Genomic DNA, 20,925 nt, shown 5'->3' on the forward strand with positions numbered 1-20,925 from the left:
GGGAGGGGGGTCTTAAAGAACCACATGGTGTAGGCAAAGTTAGTGATAGAAAAAACAAACGCTTTTGACAATTATTCTTTCTGAAGCAGCAGAAAAGTCCAGCAAAGCACCAGAAAAGTCAAATTTATATTTGCTGAGTGAAAGGCTACAAAAATCAGCCTATAATTTTGCTATGAATCCACAACAGTGTGTTGCAGATAGTTAGCCTACTCAAGTAGACAGCTTATTGTTCTAAAATAAACGGTAGTGTTTTAGAGTTTTAGAAAAGCCTAATGTACCCAAGACACTATAATAGACTGATTCGCTATTTCCGTGTTCACAGGCAAAGTGACTACAGTAAATAAAAGGTATAAAGACTACATTGTCTAATGGCTGAAACTTGAAAAATATCATGAAGTAGGCTACAAAGCTAATTGCATTAGCATGTCTTTGACTTAATAACAAGCTAGCACCAGTCATGTTATCACGCTTAGCACCATCCATAACAACACTGGGGTTCCTGGTGATATTTTCACTGACGAGGAAACTAAACTAAAGTTACGTGGACAGCTTTTTCAGACAAAGATTTGCCCTTGGTCCTAAATTGCTGCCTAAAATAAAGGCATACAGAAATAAGGCAGGAGTGAATACAACATTTTACTAAGAGGTCACAGCAAGCAGCCTTAAGCCTGTGATGCTAATGCGTCACCCAGGTGAGCGACAGAGAATGACTCAACAACAACAGCAGGAAAAAAAACTAACACTGTCTCTGCAAGAGACTTTGGAACCTTTGCTGTACCTTCAACTCTGTATTTCTCATGCTGGGAGGAAAAATGAAAGTGAAGCAGTGAGCATGAGGGCTTGGCTGCCACTTATTTTAGTCATGTGACTATTGGTGGAGTTCAGTGTGGGCAATGTGAGCATGTCAGAAGAGTGGCTTATTCCTACATAAGTCTAAGCAAGAGGACCTTTGTTGTTGTCGATGATGATGATGATGATGATGTTGTTGGTTTTAACTTTCTAAGCAGTATTTTCAAATTTTTCCATTTTCCATATTTTCATCTCTGCAATGTCCCCAGAGAGAGTAAAGCACGCAGACACCATCTTGCTATATCTCTTTCACACACACACACACACACACACACACACACACACACACACACACGCACACACACACACACGCACACACACAGGACATGTAATTAATGTAATCACCTATTCATTCTTTTTAAACATTATTACTACTATATTTCATGATTGTTACGACCCTATTACCTGCAGCTTTCAAGGGCTCCAGATCTAGGTCCACAAAAGGCCGCAACATAAAAAAACAAAAAAACAAAACACGCACTCTGACCCCAAACAATAAGACAAACAATACTCAATATTTCAGGCAACCAATTATCAGTAAGTGACTCTCCTTTTTCACACAGGCTGTAACAACTCAACGCTGCATTTCATGTAACTACTCGAGGCCTTTTACATAAAGCCTCTAAAGATCCGAGTACATCTCAAAGGCTCTATCGAAGAACCTAGCTGGACAGCATGTAATAACTCATAAGGCCCTATACTCAAGAACGTGGGGCAGAAAAAAAGGAACAGTCAACTTCGACACACCATCTCAAAAAGTGTCTACCACAGTCAGTAATTGTACCAACACAGAGCCTTACGGAGCACCGTCTACCGTGGCATGCGAAGTATCTACTGAACAAGACATCCCGCCTAGACATTCGCGATGCATATTTTTAACAGGAGGGTAATTTTCCTTTTAGCCAATCAGATCGTCCGTTGCTGTGACGATGTCATCTCGACAGCTCACTGGTCCTTGGTGCGCCCTCGTGTGGATAACCTGAAAAACAAATTCTAATGCTACCGCACGAAGAACAACTAAAAAGAAAAGGCCCGAGAACGTAACAATGATAACAATATAATCACTCTGTGTTAATAAAGTAATGTGCACACATTGTTTACCAGCCCACGTTACCAGGAGGGATATTCATCAGCATTGCACAGGATGTTAATGACCAGGCCAATTTGACTCTGGATTCTTTCATGCCTGTTCTATAATTGAATACTATTATAATTAAAGTGAATTTTTTTCACAAAATAATGAATTTTCTCATTGATAGCATATATTAAACAAAGAAGGCTTAATCGCTGTAATAAGAACTGGGTGACCAAGAGTTAAAATACATTACAATACTACAGGCATTTAGAAAACATTAGTCTATATTCTTCACATGTTAATATTATGTTTCTTATACTCTTGTTTTAGTTGTAAACATTTACACACTGAAATATCACATGCAGCACTGTTAGTAAAACTGTTTTCACTATGATTTAAATCACACAAACGTTTCATCACATGCACACAAATTGTCAATATATGGCTGCATGGTGGTTAAATCTGTTGACATGTGTAGATGGTGCTGGGAATGTGTAGACATTTGCAAAGCTGAGTAAATGTGTCCTAATACTGAGGGAGAGAGACAGAGTGGGAGTGTGTTTAAGAGTCACCCTCTGTTGCAACATCATTCCATGAAATAGGGACAGAGTGTATCACACATTGGCCTGTCATCACCTACACTAGCAATATGAGCAAACAGCACTGCATACACACAGACACACACTTGCATACACATGCACACATACACAAACATATGGTGAAGTACCATGACCTTCGCAAGACCAAGTCACAGGACATCACATGAATATGACTCAGTAAATATACACATACAGACTTACACATACTTTCTCTCTTACGCGCAGACACAAACATATACTGCGCAGAGTAATAAGTCCTTGAATTCAGGCAGAAAGTATACAAATCTTAAAATAACAAATTCTTTTCATGCAAACTGACTCGCTTTCTCTCTCTCTCTCTTTCTTTGTCTCTCTCTCATGTCATATTCATTTATTTAAAATTGATTTTCTTCAACATCTCTTACCTGTGTGTTTCAGTCAGTTATCATTCCAGACACCATTAGTGTTTTAGTGAGGTACACAATTCTCTATCATACACATGCTGACATGCATGCACACACACACGTGCACACACACACACACACACACACACACACACAAACACACACACTTATAATAGAACCCCAATCCTGCAACCTCCAGTTTCTTATTTCTCTTCTCTGTGACAAACAAATATTGCCATAATTTTCAAGCAATCAAGAGGGAGATTCTCTTCTGAATGTGTTTTTGGTGTTTGTGCATTCTCATGCTCACAACAGGGTCAAACTAGCCTCAAGCCCATCAGTACTTCTGCTTTCTGTGCTGGCCACAAACAGCTCTCCGAAAAAGGCAGGGTGTTGGTCATTCATTAAAGCACTCAGCCCCTTTCCCCCCTCTCAGAGAGTGCACACACACACACACACACACACACACACACACACACCCTCAGTGGTACAGTTTCTGGTCTCAGGTTTGTCATAATCACCAGATACAGATCGTGTTGCTCTATGATTTCAAAGAAGCATGACTAAAAGCATGCAAAACCTCCCATTGAGTTGTGCCTGACCCACACCTGCAGATAGCAGGTGTGTGATACACCATTTGGCTTAAGGCTGTCACAGTAACTGTGGACAACCAAATGGGGATTGTACTTCAAAAATGTTTATCAGAAGTGTGCAACCATTTTTGCAGTGCATATCTTCATAGCACTGCCTATGTGTTTTCAGAGAGTAAAATGTCCCCATGGGCTTTCCTTAGGTATAATTCAGAGCTGAGGCCATAATGTCTTGAGATTTCCGACCACTTTTAAGTGGTTTTAAGAGATAGAAGAGACAACAGGGTTCTTTGATCATGGACAGAACCTGCATCTGGATCCAAAAAGAACCTTTAAATTACTAAGGTACAAAAGACTAAATTACCCTAATGTACAAACGATTTGTATCTTAGGGTAACTTAGGGTTCAATGGAAATAGTTATTTTTTTTATGTTTATTATTATTTTTGAGCATGTACTGTGATTTAAGGAGTGAGCTAGTCCTTGTTTAGTGTATTGAAATATGTTTTTGAGCTACAGCAAAACAGCTTATTCTTTTATTCCTTTTTGAAAATCAGTTTCAGACACACACATACACACACACACACACACACACATACATTTTTATCATCAATCATTTGCCTACCTAAAGAAATGTAAGGATCTCTTCTTTAAAAGGACTTTATCTATAAGTGTTATCAGAGAGTTTACTGTATGTGCACATGCAACAATGGTTGTGTAGAGAAATAGAGTCAGACTGAGAGATTCACCGATGATTATGATTTGACAATTTGTATCACTAGTAGCATTATGTAAAAGGCTCTAGCGTTGAGTGACAGTTGACAGATACAAATTACCGCTTAGCATTTTGTTTTGAAATCCAGAGTAAAAGGATATTTATGATGTCATCCTTTGAATACACTTGTTTGTAATATTTTGATATGTCTAATATGAAATGTTTTGTGTTATTGGCATTCATATTATTAACAGATAATTTCTGAATTCCCAATGAGAAGGAGCCATATTTGCATTGTTGATCATATTGCTAATTCACGATAACAAAGAGTACAGCATGATTTAGGCTAATGCTGCCATAGTTTTTGAAACACTTGGTCAAATAATGGAATGTCTTCCCATTTTTTAAACATTTAATAAAATTACCTCTGGTCGTGGCAACATGCCATCTTAAGCCATTCAAGACGTCTGAGTCAAGAGGAACCAAGGGAATCTTTCTGTTTAGTTGGAGATATGCAGAGCTTTTGTCAAGCTCTGCCTATCTTGGTTTAAACAGTGCCCACCAAAACAAAGGGTTATGTATGTTTAATGCTGAGAGCATGCTGTCAGTAATCAATAGGAATTATGAGGGTGTGTTTTGTGCTGAACCTGTGAATATGCACAACCATCTCTGTTCCCTAGAGTGTCATACATGTCATACACAACTTTCTCCACATTACCATAGTAAGAATTAGACCTTGCATAGACATGCACCATGGGCTACATTTGCCAGAAACTTCTATACAGTCTCCAGCTCTTGCCAACACAAACACCCTAATCCTATCTGAAGTGTCTTCCCCATCAAACAGTTCCCAAACACTCAGAGAATGGAGACAAGTTGGTTTATTTCATACTACTCCTGGTAAAAGGGATTAATTTACAATGCAGTGACTAAATAGACCAGATGATATAAAAAATGCTTTTCTTTCCTTAGGGCCTGATTCTTCACTGCCAAATTGAACACTTCACTCGTTTTTATTCCTCCAGTCCAGTGAACAGGTATGAGCTGGCTTTGCCGACAGCCCCCAGAGTAATATTGATGAGGTAAGTTCTGCCACACAGGGGAATACACAAATGATTATTATAAGAATTCTGTTGTTGCCATGGTTAGGTAGGTGGTTCTTTATCTCCCTTTAGTTACATAATAATTAGTCCATTAACCAGTGGGTAAAGATGTACTGGGGCTTCTCATCTATAAAAGATGGTTCCCCAGGTGAAAAACCATGCAGGACATCATAGGTAATGATGGAGAGAATATATTATTGGAGGCAATGATGACAACTGCAAAATGCAAAGAATGCTGTTTACACAAACCAATATAGCACTTCAGATTCCCATTTATGCCATCTATGTTCCAATATCCAGATGTGAAGTTAAGAAATTTAATGGAAAAGTCTTAACTATAGTTCTATGCTATATCAAGGAGCCAGTGCCATGTTAGCATGTTGATTTAGCTCACGATGCAGCTTACCACTGTCCTTTCACATCCTGGCTAACCAGCTAGCATGTGTACAGTATTTAAGGAAACAACAGTGAATTCATTATCACAGAATTTGTCTCTATAAATATATCTTATATTCTGCCATTCTCGCTTAATCATGTTCATAAATAAGGATTTCATTCCTTTTTAATAATGCTTCTATAAAGCAACCTTGAGCATGAGAAACAAATTATAAAAAGTGATATTATTATTACTGTTGTTGTTGTTGTTACTTTTTTTTTCAATTTCTATTCCCAGAAAATAAATTTTGCAAATTAGTTTTTAGTGCTTTGAATCTTAATTCTTATTGCTAAGATTTTTCTCAGAACACTGTTTAGAATTTTTTAGATATATGCCATTTTGGTTAAATGCATTCTACAAGTGCCCAAGAGCAGTCTCCCAAGGCACACATATATCAAAAGATGGTAAAGAGGAGGCTGAGATGAATACTCAGTCTGTGTCTAATAATGGTTTTTTGTGCTATAATGGTGAGGTCGACCATGGCAAATGTTTATGGTGTAGTTAACCAGACACGTATTTATTAGTTCCAGTACCTCATTTACGTCTGCGAGTTCCACATTGGCATCTACTGTTTGTCTTAAAAATGAATTACAGGGATAAGAGCATAATTGTGTTTTACAGTATACACACTGCATAGAAATGAAGACTAAATGACATTTCTGCACACACACACACACACACACACACACACACACACACACACTCAAATATTTCTATTTCAAATACTTTATTTCAAAGATCTTATTTCACATGTAAAATTTTGATATTGGCCATTATAGCACTCGTATATAGATGACATACAATGAATCATTGTTAGAGTCTGTACTTTAAAAAAAAACAGTATAGGCTTGCCCAGCAAATCATCCTTTTTCAACTAGAGTGCACCTACAGCCATATAAAGTAAGATTAGCCAGTCCCTGCAACTCTTCACCATCAAAGTGCTGTATCCTGCTATCCATTAAATAATTGACCAAGAAATTATGTCTATAAGTTTGTTGTAGAGGGTACCAGATGGTCTGCATTAGCATCTCAGTACAGAGGGAAAAACTATTCATACAAAAAGGGGAAAAAGGTGGTTCTCATATGGCAACTATACTGAGCCAAAAATACTAGCCAAAGAAAAAAGTTAGTAATCTATGGCTGTTTCTCGATTTCATCATTTTTGGTCACATCAAGTATTCACATACATACACTATGGTTGGTCCCACACACACATCCCAATTTACCATTGTTGTTGCTGTTGAGTATACGAGGTGCCACATTTATCTTTGACCATCTGGTCAAAAGCCTGTGGTGTGCATAACAACATGCTTATAGCATTTTCACAGATTTGCCAAGGGATAGCAGGTGGACATCAGAAAGCCTACTAGAAGCAGCAGCAGTGAATAGCTACCTATTATGTTTGAAATCAGTTTATTCAGTATTCTACATATTTTATATTGGAAAGTTTAAAAAGCTGCATTATCTGATGCAAAGCACATTTGACACCATTAATCTTTAACTTTCTACAACATTATCATGTTCTTACAAGCTCTTATTCATTAGGGATTTACAGGGATAGTGTGAGAGGGTGCCACTACTTCAAAGACTTGTTATAAGTCTGTAACTGTGGGTATCTGAGTTAACATGGGTTATGCTGGACATGGTGCTGAAACTGTAGTTTCCACAGAGTTGTAGTGGATAGGACCAGCGAACCCTGGGAACAATATGGTGGCTATAAATCAGAAATGATAGTTGATCCAATTAGAGTAATTATGGACCTAGTCTAGAAGCATATTTCCCCAATGCAATAGTGTGATAGCTTCAACATGGATAAATTCAGGAATTTCTTTAAAAAAAAATGAAATTGGACAGATGCTTCTCTTGATCAGAATTATCAAGGCCTAAGCTATCTGATAATTCAATACATGCATCTGCAACATGCACTCATTTATGACTGTTTCATTCTTTTTCTGAACCCATTTTTTAATGGATATTGAGTTAGATTGGGAAGATGCTCTAGACTCATTTAAAAACTGAAATAGGGACAATATTATGTAATTAAGTTTATATCTCATACACATAACTGTAGTAATGCTCCTTATCTTTACAGAGCCACATATGTGGACATAATGCAATCATTACCACATTCTCTGAATATTTTCCTTACCTGTTTTATCCTCTTGGATTTTAAATACCCACTAACTGCAAAGCCAGAAAACTGCAAACAAACCGCAGCAACTTCTAATGTCCGGCTTTGGACATAGTGTTTACATTGATAAAAATAACAATAATGATCAACAAGTTTAGTGAGACAGTCCAAAGTATCCCATATAATATAAATGGTGGGGCCAGAACCTAAGATGCATTTGGTTTATTTCATGGTCCAGGGCCTTTTATAAATCACTACTCAGCATGTGAAGCCATATCAGTCATACCTCCATAAAAAAGAATCCTTCTTTTTGCAGCATTAAACTTAAAACATCTTTCTCTCCCTCAATGTACATTAAACAAGCTCAGAATTCTATGGCTGATGGCTATAGTAGCCTATCCTTTTATTTTTTTTCTCATAACCTAACACCCTTTAAACTTCCAGCAAGGAATTTCTGTACTTGGAAGGTCAGCATATGATTTTGCAAATAGAAATGCCAATTTTATGAATTTTTACTTTGTAAAAATTGTATTTTATTTTTTAAATTAATTATTATTATTATTATTTTTTTTTTTTTTACAAATTCTGTTGTAATAAGGGGGTTGTTGGAGACCAAAAAAAATCTCTATTGATCTAACGTCTAGCACATGATATTCCCCATTCTCTTCGTATGTCTCTCGCTAACACACACACCTCTGACATGATTAACAGCCGCGTTCGTACTCCCGACACAATCATAGGCTAATTACGAAGGGCAGTCAGGAGTCATTACCAACGTTTGAATACCATGTCACGGTTGGGGGTTAAACTAAGGGGACTTGAACGTATAAAACGGACTCGGTTCTCGTGTGTGATTTTCATCTTTTACGGATATTCCAACGCAGCGCGTCTAGTGTCCAGATCAATTTTCTGTCTATCTGCCAATAAACGCAAAATTATTTATTCTCGCTTTCTCTCCCGAGCGTGATTTGTTCTCATTACCAGAACAAAACAGGTGCGAGAACGCGAGGGAGATGATATTACAACCACATCCTGACAAAAAAAATAAAATGTTTCACCTGTTCTCTGTTGTGGGGTTTGCATCCGATCCATGTAATAAAAGGCATTTCTAGACCTATGTATAGTATATTTTGGTTATGTTGTGAGTGAATGTAAACGTTATGCACAATGGGCTCCTGCACTCGTGATAAGGAGGGGGAGAAACGTGACGAGTCAGTGTGCTCAGAAGGCTGGAGGGTGAGCAAACACGCTGCACGTGATTCTGAAGATTTTTATGACGTCTTAATGTAAAAGCAGTACACGCTTTCATCTCCAATTCGTGTAACAACGAGAAAACAAAGCACTCAGACTAGGATATCGTCAATTGTGGTTACAAATACCCGATTATTTGAGTTTCCAAATACACACATTCTGGAGAAGTAGTATGTACGCCCTACGTTTATGGAGCTGTGTACTGGCGGGTTACTAAAGCCCCTTATGTGGGCTTTCACAATCACAGACATAGCTGGTACATTAACGCGTTCTAAAAACATAGGAGCACTGCATTCGTTGTAAAGGCTCCAGTTAAGAGTAATAGCTGGGGGAGGAGCTGTGCTACGTTGTGTAAGGCTAAGATATAATATATAGGCCCGATTATATGCAGGACATAGAGAATAGTAATAAAACGAATGTTAAATTACACACTGAAAAATTATAGACACCAGTGGAATGAATACTTTCAACTGTAAAAGGAGTACGGAAATGCCTTATAACAGAACAACGTTAACGCCACGCATGGTAGCAGAGCTAACCATCTCTCATTCACGCGTACGCTACGCGCGCGCACGCCCTCACACATGTAAAAACACGCGCGCGCACTTCATCTTTTAAATTTATCCTCATGCGGAAATGTTTCAACGTAGTCTGAATGAGGGCAGTTCGTCGACCCTTATGACATGGTTTTCTGATCTCTCATCGTATTATTTACGAGAATGTGCAGGATATGCAAAAATGCGGCTTTCTTGCGGACAGTAAAAGCCGCATCGTGTAGAAAGAGTGTGAATGGCATATGTATTACAAGCTATCATGGTAGAGAGCATCGTGCAAGCGTAATTCATTCGTCAGAGCGATATACAAGGAAGTGACATTTCGATTAAGCATAACCACCATAACCACATATGAATATATTAAACCTTGTGACGCTGCCGCAACCAGGCGTAGGTCTTTTTTTTTTTTTTTTTAAGAAAGCTAGCATCATATGACACCCCATCGTAATAAACCATGGACACTTATATATGCATGGGATTTTTTTTAGATCTCTCAGTGTTGTCCATCAGTGTCATGTCTTGGCCATTAGAAAATAATATTAGGTAGGTGTCCCATCTTACCTGTTCATACCCGCCCCGGGTCCCATAGCTGCTCCACCCCCGGCCGCAGCACCATTTACAGGCTTGATGAGCTGTCCAGAGCCCGGTGGTGCTGAAACGGATCCTGGGGCTCCCGCCATCCCAACCCCGGAGCCCCCTTCCCCGCCTTCGAGGCTGGCTTCGTTACCCATTGCCTCTTTTAGCGCGACCGAGGAGGTCGACTATTTACTAACGATTATTAATAGTCTTCTAATATGTATATTTAAAATCGCTAGCGGATTCAACGATGCTCGTCTTCCGCCATCATCCCCCTAAGATCAAGAGACCTGCGTTGAGCACGCGCGTAACAGGGCGCGAGCTAGAATGAGCGAGTTGGGGTGGGAGGGGATGCTGTGGGGCGAGAGATGATCATGCGCTGACGCCCATCAACTATAGTATTCACGTGCTTAATAAAGAGACAGGATGCGTGCACCTCTTAAACCCCTGCTGTGAGAAAATGCAGAAGAAGACAAGATCGTCGTGAATTCCGTATGTAATGAGCGATCTCGCTGATGAAAAAATATACTAAAAAAAACTAAACGAAACAGGTCGTCGGAGGAGTGTGTATGCACATTGGCGCCCGTAGAGGAATTGCCAATTCAGAAAGACTGACCAATGACGACTAGTTAGCTTACCTTTAAAAGTCACTTTTAGAGTGCTTTAAATGAGTCTTAACAGAGCTACTTCATTTAGCATGTAATCATTGGAAAATGAAGAACCTTTTAGCTATCCAAGCAGTCTATGTTGTCTGAAAAGGCAACAGACCAAAACTACCAAAACAGTAGGCTCCTTAATGAATTGTGACAGGCATTTCAGTATAGTAAACATTCACAACCACAAGCTTGCAAGATTTACTCCAAGAAATCATTTATTTATTTGGTAGTCCCAATTCAGGAGGAATTCTGATGGTCCCTCACTGTTCTAAAATAAGTCACACTGATGTTCTGTCATGAAATGTTTTTACATTTCTTAAGCTAACATATGGTAATTTCTATATTCACTGTTTAAACAAGTTTACTTCAACAAACATATTTCTTCACCATCACACCTTTTTTAGTACAGAGATGTGTAATGGTGATAGGCATGCAAGTAAAATTTTCTTTTGAAGTTGTTTAGGGTTTCCCTCTGCTGGAATGAGTCCCACACCACACACCAGCGGCAGATCTACACATCTTAATTCTCTCTCCTTTTCTTTCCCTCTGTCCTATATATACATATACACACTCACATTCAAACTCGCCCTCACATTCTGTGGGTCTCTTTGGTGCAACAACTGTGAACCCCAAGGCTAAAGCCAGAGATGAGGAAACACCTCTGAAGTGCTGCCAAGTATTCTGAGCATGAAAGACATGTGGGGAAGGCTTCATTTTACAGAATAAAACATTAGGCTCCACAGTCTCAAATTCAAGGCTTTTCTGTGAGGGGCAGGAACGAGCAAGTATTTCTCTCAGTTTTACAGTCCTGTTGGCGTTAACTGCCTCTGCTGGGCAAGGTTGTTCTGCCATGGGCCCAGTACATTCACTCTCCCTGACAATAGTGGTTGGAGCAACCCGCATTGCAAATACTCAAGGAGATTAAAATTAGGCATCTGCCAACAAGCCATTCTAGCTCATGCTCTGGAAAAGCAGAACAAGAAAGGTGGGATTGCTGGGGTTGGGTATTACTCAGCACATGAGTTATTCCGACCCAAGTAAAGTAAAGAATGAGGACATACATTACAGGTGCATCTGTGTGTGGGTGGGGCTGGCAATTACCCTTCTAAATTTCCCTCAAATTAAGATTACAGTAGTGAATGGGACAACGACTAAACAAGGAATGATTAAAACATCACCACCCCATGTTGCTCTAAACACATTTTGTTCGATAATTTTAGAAAAAGAGGTTAGGATGTGATAAAATATGCTTGCGTAACGTACTCTAATTGAATGATCGAATGAAAAATATTCATGCGTTTATTTCTCAACGATGAAGTACTCCATCTAGTGGATTGTTATAATACAGCAAGTCTCTCAACTACACAAATGCTGTATCTTAGTGAAACGTAAGACGTGAAACGTAACCCTCATGCTTTGGTGGGTTTGTTTGTTTGGCCTGCTTATCTAACACCAAATGCAAAGCGCATTAAACATTTACTTCTGCGTGTACTTTCTACAGCCCTGTAACCTAACTTTGACTACCAATCATTTATTTTATTATTTTCAATTACTTAGTAAAATAAATGTAAAGACAAATTTAATAGCCTACTATATGTAACATATTTACCATCTAATATTAGAGCATCTAAAAAGACGTTTTACAGGAAATATTATTTATAAATTAGGCATCATTGTTATACATTATTTTCATTTTAGGGACGTCTAGGTGCAAGTAACATTTTAACAAGAGAATGGAAACCAAGGGCCTTGATCGAATATCGTTCTTTCCAACGTGTTTTACTTCGCATGCCCATGTCATTCTGGACAGCCCAATGTATGGCGTTTTTCGTAAATCTCTGGCAGTTTAGCCTGCCACATTTAACTACATTTAACTAGTCATCACATCACACATTTCCAGTATTTGCGCTAAATTGAACGCTAGGTGACGCTACGTGCAAAGACAAATTATTCTCCGTCCATTTTATGAACTAACTCGTAATTTAGTCATTATGTTTTTGGACTATCTTCTTTGCATTGTCACTTTAGCATTTACAATGAATTATATTTGAATTCGTTGGATGTTATCATAATGACAGCGGTTTAGGCGAATGATGAACCATAAGGACCCGTTTTGCTATCACTGCCATTTAAAATGAAAATAATTCCTTTTGGAGCAAAGAGGTAGTTCATAGTTGACAACACGGCAATAATTGGTGCGTTGTATTGCCATACCTAAACTGTTTTATTTGCTTTGGCCAAGTGTCAGGTCTCAGCCCTTAATAACAGCCCTTAATACATCGTATTACATTGTAATACATTGTGTGTGTGTGTGTGTGTGTGTGTGTGTGTGTGTGTGTGTGTGTGTGTTGAAACATATTTTGGGAGGGGGGGTTGGGTTTTTTTGTGTTTTTGTATCAGTGGGTCTGATCTCTTCTTTTTCTTCTTCTCTTTTCTTTATTTTTCATTCTTGTATGTTTCTTATGTTTCTCTCTCTCTCTCTCTCTCTCTATCTCTCTCTCTCTCTCTCCTTCTCTCCTTGTTGTTTCCAGTGCAAGGTTCAGTCTGTTCCTGTTAACAGTCTCAGTAGGAGGTCTCCTTAAGTGGGAGGAGGAGAGATGTGATGAGAGAGTGCGACTGAGAGAGAGCAAGAGAGAGAGAGGACACAGGGTGGATCTGTCATCTCTTCTTCCAATATGACCATCTTTTTATGAAGTTTTTTTCTAAACAACACTGCATTTCTCTTATATAACACATTTGGTTGGGAAAATTTGGGACTTTAAAGTATTAAGTCTCAGCACTCTTTTGCCAGGCTTAAATGGCATTATGTCTCAGCACTCTTGCTTAAATGACATTTCTGCTGCAGCAGCAATCAGTTTTGAAACGGATTCAGAAGCTGAACTGTTGGCCTCATTATTGATTTGTGGGTTGCTAAAGTGATAGACGCCATCAGAGCTGGTATTATGCTGTTTTTGTTTCTCTCCAAACTCTTCCCCATTTTCTTGCTTGTTGAAATTTATATAGAAGCAGTCACTTGTTAAGATGAATATACTTCCTGCGATGTGGAATGTTGGCACTTGCCCCCTTGGAAGGAATTTGTGAGTGAGCTTCACTGATAGCCTTTGTTGTTTGTGGGTTCCATGCAAGCATTTTCAGAATTTCTCCTTACATAGGCCTCTCTTCATCATGGGTGGGCCTGTGTTTGCTCAAACCAATAAAGATTATATTATCTAACCAAGACCAGCTTAAGAGGACAGCAACATATTCTAAAAACTGTTTTGGTTAGTTATCAAGCTCTATGTGTGTAGTGCAGTTGTGTGTAGTGTGTGTAGTGCAGTTGTGTAGATTGCTGTACAGTTTAGTGGTTTAGTGTTTTTATATACACCTTACAAAACACATGCTTGCGTTTTAACACCTCATGCCAAGGCTGTGGCAGTAGTCACAGTTATATGTGATGCAGTTATACATACACAGACACACACATATACATATACAGATATATATATCTATATATATAGATATATATATATATATATGTATGTGTGTGTGTGTGTGTGTGTGTGTGTGTGTGTGTGTGTGTGTGTGTGTAGAACGGTTTTTCCACTCAGCAGGTAGTTAATTGCAAATAAACAGTTCCAGACAAGCACCTGCTATTAGAAACAGCACTAAACATTAAACAAGCATGTGAATGAATCACAGAAGTTTACAGTTTGTTCTTTGAGTGTCCTGAAATAAGTATGCATTCACTTAGCCAGATGACAATCAAAATTGAAGCAGATTTCACACTAAATAATTATCACAGTTGATAAAATTTGCTGTCCAATTTTTAACACACTTTTAAAGCCACTATAATGTGGGAATAGATAGAAAGGTGTGTTGTTTCTTTTTGTTGGCAGAGTCATTTCTGTACCTGTGTGTGGTGTGTGCCAAAAAAGATAAAAAGAGAAAGTGCTGAAAATTGACCACTGTCTGCCAGTTACATAATGGTCCAAAGCCAATACAGTGTCCATTTCCTTTGATGTACTTTTGTGTGTGTTGGTTGGGAGTGGGGGGTAGGTGGTACGTGTGTGTGCGTGTGCCTACCTTTCCTACTTATTCACATGTACCTTAACTGAGCCACACCTCATTTATACACAGTGTTCCAGAATCCTTTTTGCTCCCTGCCCTTAATGACCCTATAGGGATTCATTAAATTTGGGACCTCTTTGAACCTGAGCCTCTTTGTTATGGCTGTGTTGCTCACTTACGCAGTTCAGCGTTGAGCTATTTATTTGAGGTGTGAGCAAGTTTTATAACATCTTTAAATCCAAGACTTATAAAATCTTAAACAAATTGTGAGTAAATGGAAAGTATAAGTTAGAATGTTCAATTATCAATTTCGTTGTTGCGAAAATGTTTAGATAGCAGAGCCTCCTGTACAATTACTCACAAATCATCTGAAGTACCATATTTAACTCAGCACTATTGTGGCAGTTTTCTACTACAATTTTTGCCTATTAGTTGTAAAAAAAATAATAATAATAATAAATGAAATTTTAAAAACCTATTTTTACAAAAATTGCAGTCTCCACCCACGTAGGGTGGAGTTTACAGGAAAATATGGTTATTGTGAACATGAGGTGGGAGGAGACTGTGCCTAAATGAGAAGTGATTGGCTTGTGAAGTGCATGAGGATTATGAGTAATTGTTTTCAAAGGATTATATATATAACTAGTGTTTCTAGGACTTGTTTTTAGGAAAGAAAGACTTTCTTTAAATAGTCTTGTTAGTTGAGTTATTTCAAACCTTGCTCTGTCTGTTGTGTTTTAATTTTGGATGAACAGTGAAACTATAGATAAGTTCCATTTTCTAAGATGAATCATCTGAAATTGATACTAAACCACTGCTAAAAATAACTATTCAGTCATGATGCTAATAATTTACTTGTTAAATTGTCTATCTATTCTTGTCTGTCCATTCTAACAAAGTTTAATACAAACATCAGTTAATTATCTTTTCTAGTTATCTATCTTATAGCTTCAGGAAAAAAGCAGTGAATGGAGAAAATGGTGGAGGAACAGCTGATAACAAAGAACAGAAATCCACAATAATGAATGCCTTAATCCATGAAAATAAGATGAACTGAGAGTGCTATTTGTAGATCATAGCAAATGTTTCAATACAAATATGCTTTTGATGCTCTGTGGCTGTCCATCAAAGTGTTTGAGACAATGAGGCAGGTGAGGTTGACCTATTTGATGAGGAAATCCTCATTTGTACCTAACTCAGATATTTTAATATTTTATTTTGGATTATTTTAGTGTCTTCTGCGACTTATGAAGTACTTTCTTTTAGCACTTTCTTTTCTGCAAAGTAGGTTGAATATAACAAATTCTGGAACAGGTGGAAAAAGCAGACAGAAGACATGAAGACTGCTGTGTAAATGCTCTTATGAGAGATGTTTTTATTTCCATTTCACTTACAATCTATTATTGTAATTTGTCTTGATAGAAAAGCTCTCTTTTTTGCTTCTTTTTGTCCACACCTCATCTACACTTCTATCTCTTTTCTGCCATGATTAGAAAGACTATCATGCATGGTTTACTGATTTTAAGAGGAAAGACATCTGCTTCTCAACTGTTCCCCTCCACTGTGCCCCACCCCTATACACACAGATATTTTCATGCTACACTGTACACAAATTGTGATTTTAAGATTTATCACCTCCTTTACAAAAGGTGCCCACTGTTGCTTATAATCACATTGTGAATCACTGTGAATACTCGCAAGTCCCAGGCTGAGGCTATTCAATTGGAGTTCATTCTTGTGGACAAGAGGGTTTTACATCTACCAACCTTTTGTAAAATTTGAAAATGTGCAACACACACACACACACACACACACACACACACACAGACAAATGCATAAATAAATATAAATAAAAATTTAAAAATGGATAAACCCAAAATTTGAGAAAACAGTATTGAAGCATTAGAGGGCCAGAAGAGTTGCAGTTAAGGAAACTTGGGAGGAGTTTGGAGAGGCCATGGAGAAAGACCTTGGAGAAGGATGTTCTCGTAAACTGCTAAATACTTCAGGAGGGTGTCATTTCTAAATTCCCAATTTACTGGCTATAAAGATATAAATTCAATTATAAATAAAGATGCAGAATCAAGAATTAGTTAAAGTGAATAGTTGGTCCTGTCCTTTATTTGCAAGTTAAAGATAACATGCATTTGAGGCACCCTCTGGAGAAATTTTTCTCCTGAGGGTGCTCCAGAGGTTTTCTACACTTTTTCAAGGGTGATTATATAATCGTCCTGCTTTTTTACATATTGATCTGTGAGGTTTCCACCATTATATCCAAATCATACATTATATACCACTATGCAAATTGATATTCAATACATACCATTTGGAGTTTGGTATCATAATATTCCAATAAGAGACTTATTTGTTTAAAATAAATTAACTTCAACTTACATCACCTTGCACCTGCAAGGTCAGGTTGTTTTTCTGCATCATCCTTTGCCTGGTGGAGCGAAGATGCACCTTAAACAGAAGCCTGCAGAGGCCCCTACTCCATACACAGATTATTTTATAAGGATACAGAATCTCTAACCCTTTATGTTTTATGTTATCAATATTTCTAATGTAATGTTTAAACCTGTAAACACTCTTTTCATTACCTCAAGGGGAAGCCATGACATCACCCAAACAGGGTGTGTAAGTTCTGTCCTCTACTGAGGATGTTGTTAAGTGGTGGAAAGAACACTTTCAGGAACTCCTCAACCTGGTGGACCAGCCCTTATATCAGGAGGCAGTACCTGAAACCATCAGTCATTCAAAATCCATTTCTGTAGAGGAAGTGATCATAGTAGTTTTTTCTCTGGCAAAGCTTTATGAGGAATCATGAGAGTATGCCAATCTAGTCTACATGTGCTTTGTTGACTTGCAAAAGGCATATGACTGTGTCCCTTGGAATAAGATGGAGTTGCTGCAGTATTATGGAGTGTGTGGGTCACTGCTTCAGGTAGTCTAGTATCTATATGATTGCAGTAAGAGCTGGGTCTGCATTTTTGCTGTTAGGTTGTTCACTGGGGGTATCGGACTCTGCCAAGGGTATGACTTGTCTTCACTCTGGTTTGTGGTTTTCATGAAGAAGATAGCAAGATGCAGTCAAGGCTGGAGTGGTATCCAGTATGCAGAGCTAGAGGTGGCATCTCGCAGATGATGATGTCTTAGCAGCCTCTGAGGTGGACATTGAGCACAACATGCACTTCAGCACTTCGAAGCCAAATGTGAAGTAGCTGGGATGAAAATGCAGTCTCTGAAGTGGTCTGTTGTGGTGAAGCAGGAGTCCTATGATGAAGCCCTCTGTGTACCAGTCAATCTACATCCCCATCCTCACCTGTAGTCATAAGATGTGGATAGTGACCAAAAGATCACAAATGCAAGCAGAAAGAACTAAGGTTTCTTTGCAGGGTTGCTCCATGATAGGGACTACAAACTATTCCTCTGATGAAACTTTGATTTGAACAGAATGGGCTTTCTCTCACCCCATAGACAGGAACCATGACCTCTCTTGCCATGATGCTGAGCAACAAAGTCATAAAACAGACTAGCTGATGGCTTATCATGCTGACCTGGCTTTTTGACCCTTCCCCCTCTTCTTAGGTATTTGAGATCAATTCAAGATTCCTGGAGAACAGATTGGAATGCAGGAACCACTTACCAGCCTGGTTATGCTCCAAGAAACTACGACCCTAAAAACGACCCTTTTCTCATCCCAACATCGCAACATTTCTCATGTTCACACATGTACATGTTTCTTTTCTCACAGCTTCAAAAGTAATTTCACAAATTAACTTCTTATTTTAACCTACTATGATGTCAAATGGTAATCAGCCAGTAATGTAGTTATCTTAATATAATCTTCAGACTGTGTTTAATTTTATAATTTGATCATTGTCCATTGTTTCATTATTTGCTTCATTATTTGTTCATTATTAAGCTGCATTATTCCTCATAATCAATTCACTTGTATGTAAACCACTCCAAAGTGTGTTTACTGGAAATCTTGAGCCAACTAGACAAAATATATTAAAGTCAGTAGTTTGTTACTTCAAGAAAATAGTAAATGGATTCAACTGACTCTCCAATTGCCTCACCCATCCTAAGGTCTGATACTTTGTTTGTAAAATACATTTTTTTTACCATAGTGGTTTGAAATTGTTTAAGAAATATATGTTGCTATTTTCTTTTGTTTATTTGATTCATGGTGAACCTTACTAGAATGTCTTAGAGGAATTCTTTCTCCCATTCAAGAAAACAATGGCTATTGAATATATTATGACATGAGGCATGCCCTTTCCCCAGCATATACCTGCTAAAAGGATTGACACACCTGGTCATTGTGAACTGCAGAGTGGAAAGGAAGAAAGGAGCGTGAAACCCCCCATATAACTTCAGTGAGAAGAAGTTAAGACAAACTATTAAGTAAATATCCTCTCACAAAGCAGTTAAAATAGACTTTTTATTGGTTCTGCTTAATTTCTTATTTTTAGTTCATGTTTATCAGAATTCACTCATCAAAGCTTATATCAAACAAATTCGCCTTATTGTTTCATTGTGCAGAAGTTTAATTGTGCGGCCAATGATGAATCATTTCAGGATTGTCATCAAAAGCAAGGACGCTAATCACTGATACCCAAACAGTTAAACAGTTAACAGCCTAACCACTAATACTTAAACAGTGTTTCTTTTCTTTTTTATTTTCTTTCTCTTGTTAGGGTGCAGAGGTTGTTCTGTGAGAGGGTTCTGAGGAGGTTGCTCTGTGATAGGGAGCAGAGGAGGTTGTTAGGATACAAAAGTTGTTTTGTGATAGGGTGCAGATGAGTTTGTTCTATAACAGTATGCAGAGGAGGTTTCTCTGTGATAGGGTGTAGAGGAGGTTGTTCTGTGATAGGGTGTAGAACTTGTTCTGTGATAGGTTGCCGAGGGTTGCTGCATGATAGGATGCAGAGTGCTACAACCTGGGAAGGGTTCAGGGTAGAGATGCTGCTTCTCAAGGTTGACAGAAATTATCTGAGGTAACTTGGGAACCTCATAGGGATGATGAGTTAACTAGTTAGCTAATAGCTATTCAAACAACATTAGCTCATGATAATCAGATAACTGAAATCAGTTGTTAGGCACATTTTCCACTTAGTTTTTGGTACATATAACACTAAAAAATAAACATTTCACAGAATAAATAAATAGTGATCGGCACATTAATAACATGTTTATTAAGCACCATACTTACACTTGAAAACCTCTCTGTTGGCATCTGCCATTTTGTATTGCTTAATTTGGCTTCAGGGTACCTTACAGTTACTAACTGAATACTAAGGTTTCACAGTTCACACTGACCATCCCGGTGGTATTACTTTGGCATACTATTTAACATAGAAGTATATGATTTCGAACATAGCCATACTATAACTCAGTGGTATAAAAACAATATATAATATCCTTCCCCTCACAAGACTAGTTTATCAAGAGAATAAAAAGTTTAAGAAGTTTTATCAAGTTTGGGGTGTGTTCTTGGATTACATTAAACCTGATATCAGGAATGTGCTACAATGTTGAAATAGTCAATGCCAAGTGAGACTGACTCATTGTGCCTTGGCGCTGCCTTAGGTATTAACGTTGATAATCACTGATTGCAGCTATTATCACTACTGTCTTTTTTTTTTCTTTTATATGTATTGTTGTTCTCTATTCCCAATATGTAGAACTGGCATTGCAATGCATTGCAGATCACATTGTCATGACCACACTTTTTGGTTGCCATAATAAACATGACAGGAGAGAAAAAAGCCAGCTGAAACCATCATTAATTATAATGTGCCAGTGGTATCAAAGACTGAAATGGATTTGTGTAAAGTGTTACCGATTTGTCTAATATATGTCATGATGACAACATTCAAGGCCTTTTACTAGACCTGTGCTTGGGGTAAAGTTACCAAAGTACTTATGAGTTCAACAGTTGCAAATGTTTTAGAA

The 20,925-nt window shown here is 38.0% G+C and overlaps 1 protein-coding gene across 6 annotated transcripts in view; it reads right to left on the reverse strand.

Annotated features, from left to right (window-relative positions):
• bsna (bassoon presynaptic cytomatrix protein a) overlaps window positions 1-10,568 on the reverse strand; it is a 94,876-nt gene extending 84,308 nt beyond the window's left edge. For all 6 annotated transcript variants that reach the window (XM_027012387.3, XM_027012390.3, XM_027012388.3 and 3 more), the window contains exon 1: window positions 10,247-10,568. In XM_027012387.3, coding sequence (XP_026868188.3) covers window positions 10,247-10,416 — 170 coding nt within the window. In that variant the 5' untranslated portion in view covers window positions 10,417-10,568. The remainder of the gene's footprint in view (window positions 1-10,246) is intronic.
• Window positions 10,569-20,925: the final 10,357 nt, after the last annotated feature.

Source organism: Electrophorus electricus, chromosome 20 (assembly GCF_041902795.1).
Source record: "Electrophorus electricus isolate QZ-2024a chromosome 20, ASM4190279v1, whole genome shotgun sequence".
Taxonomy (NCBI): domain Eukaryota; kingdom Metazoa; phylum Chordata; class Actinopteri; order Gymnotiformes; family Gymnotidae; genus Electrophorus; species Electrophorus electricus.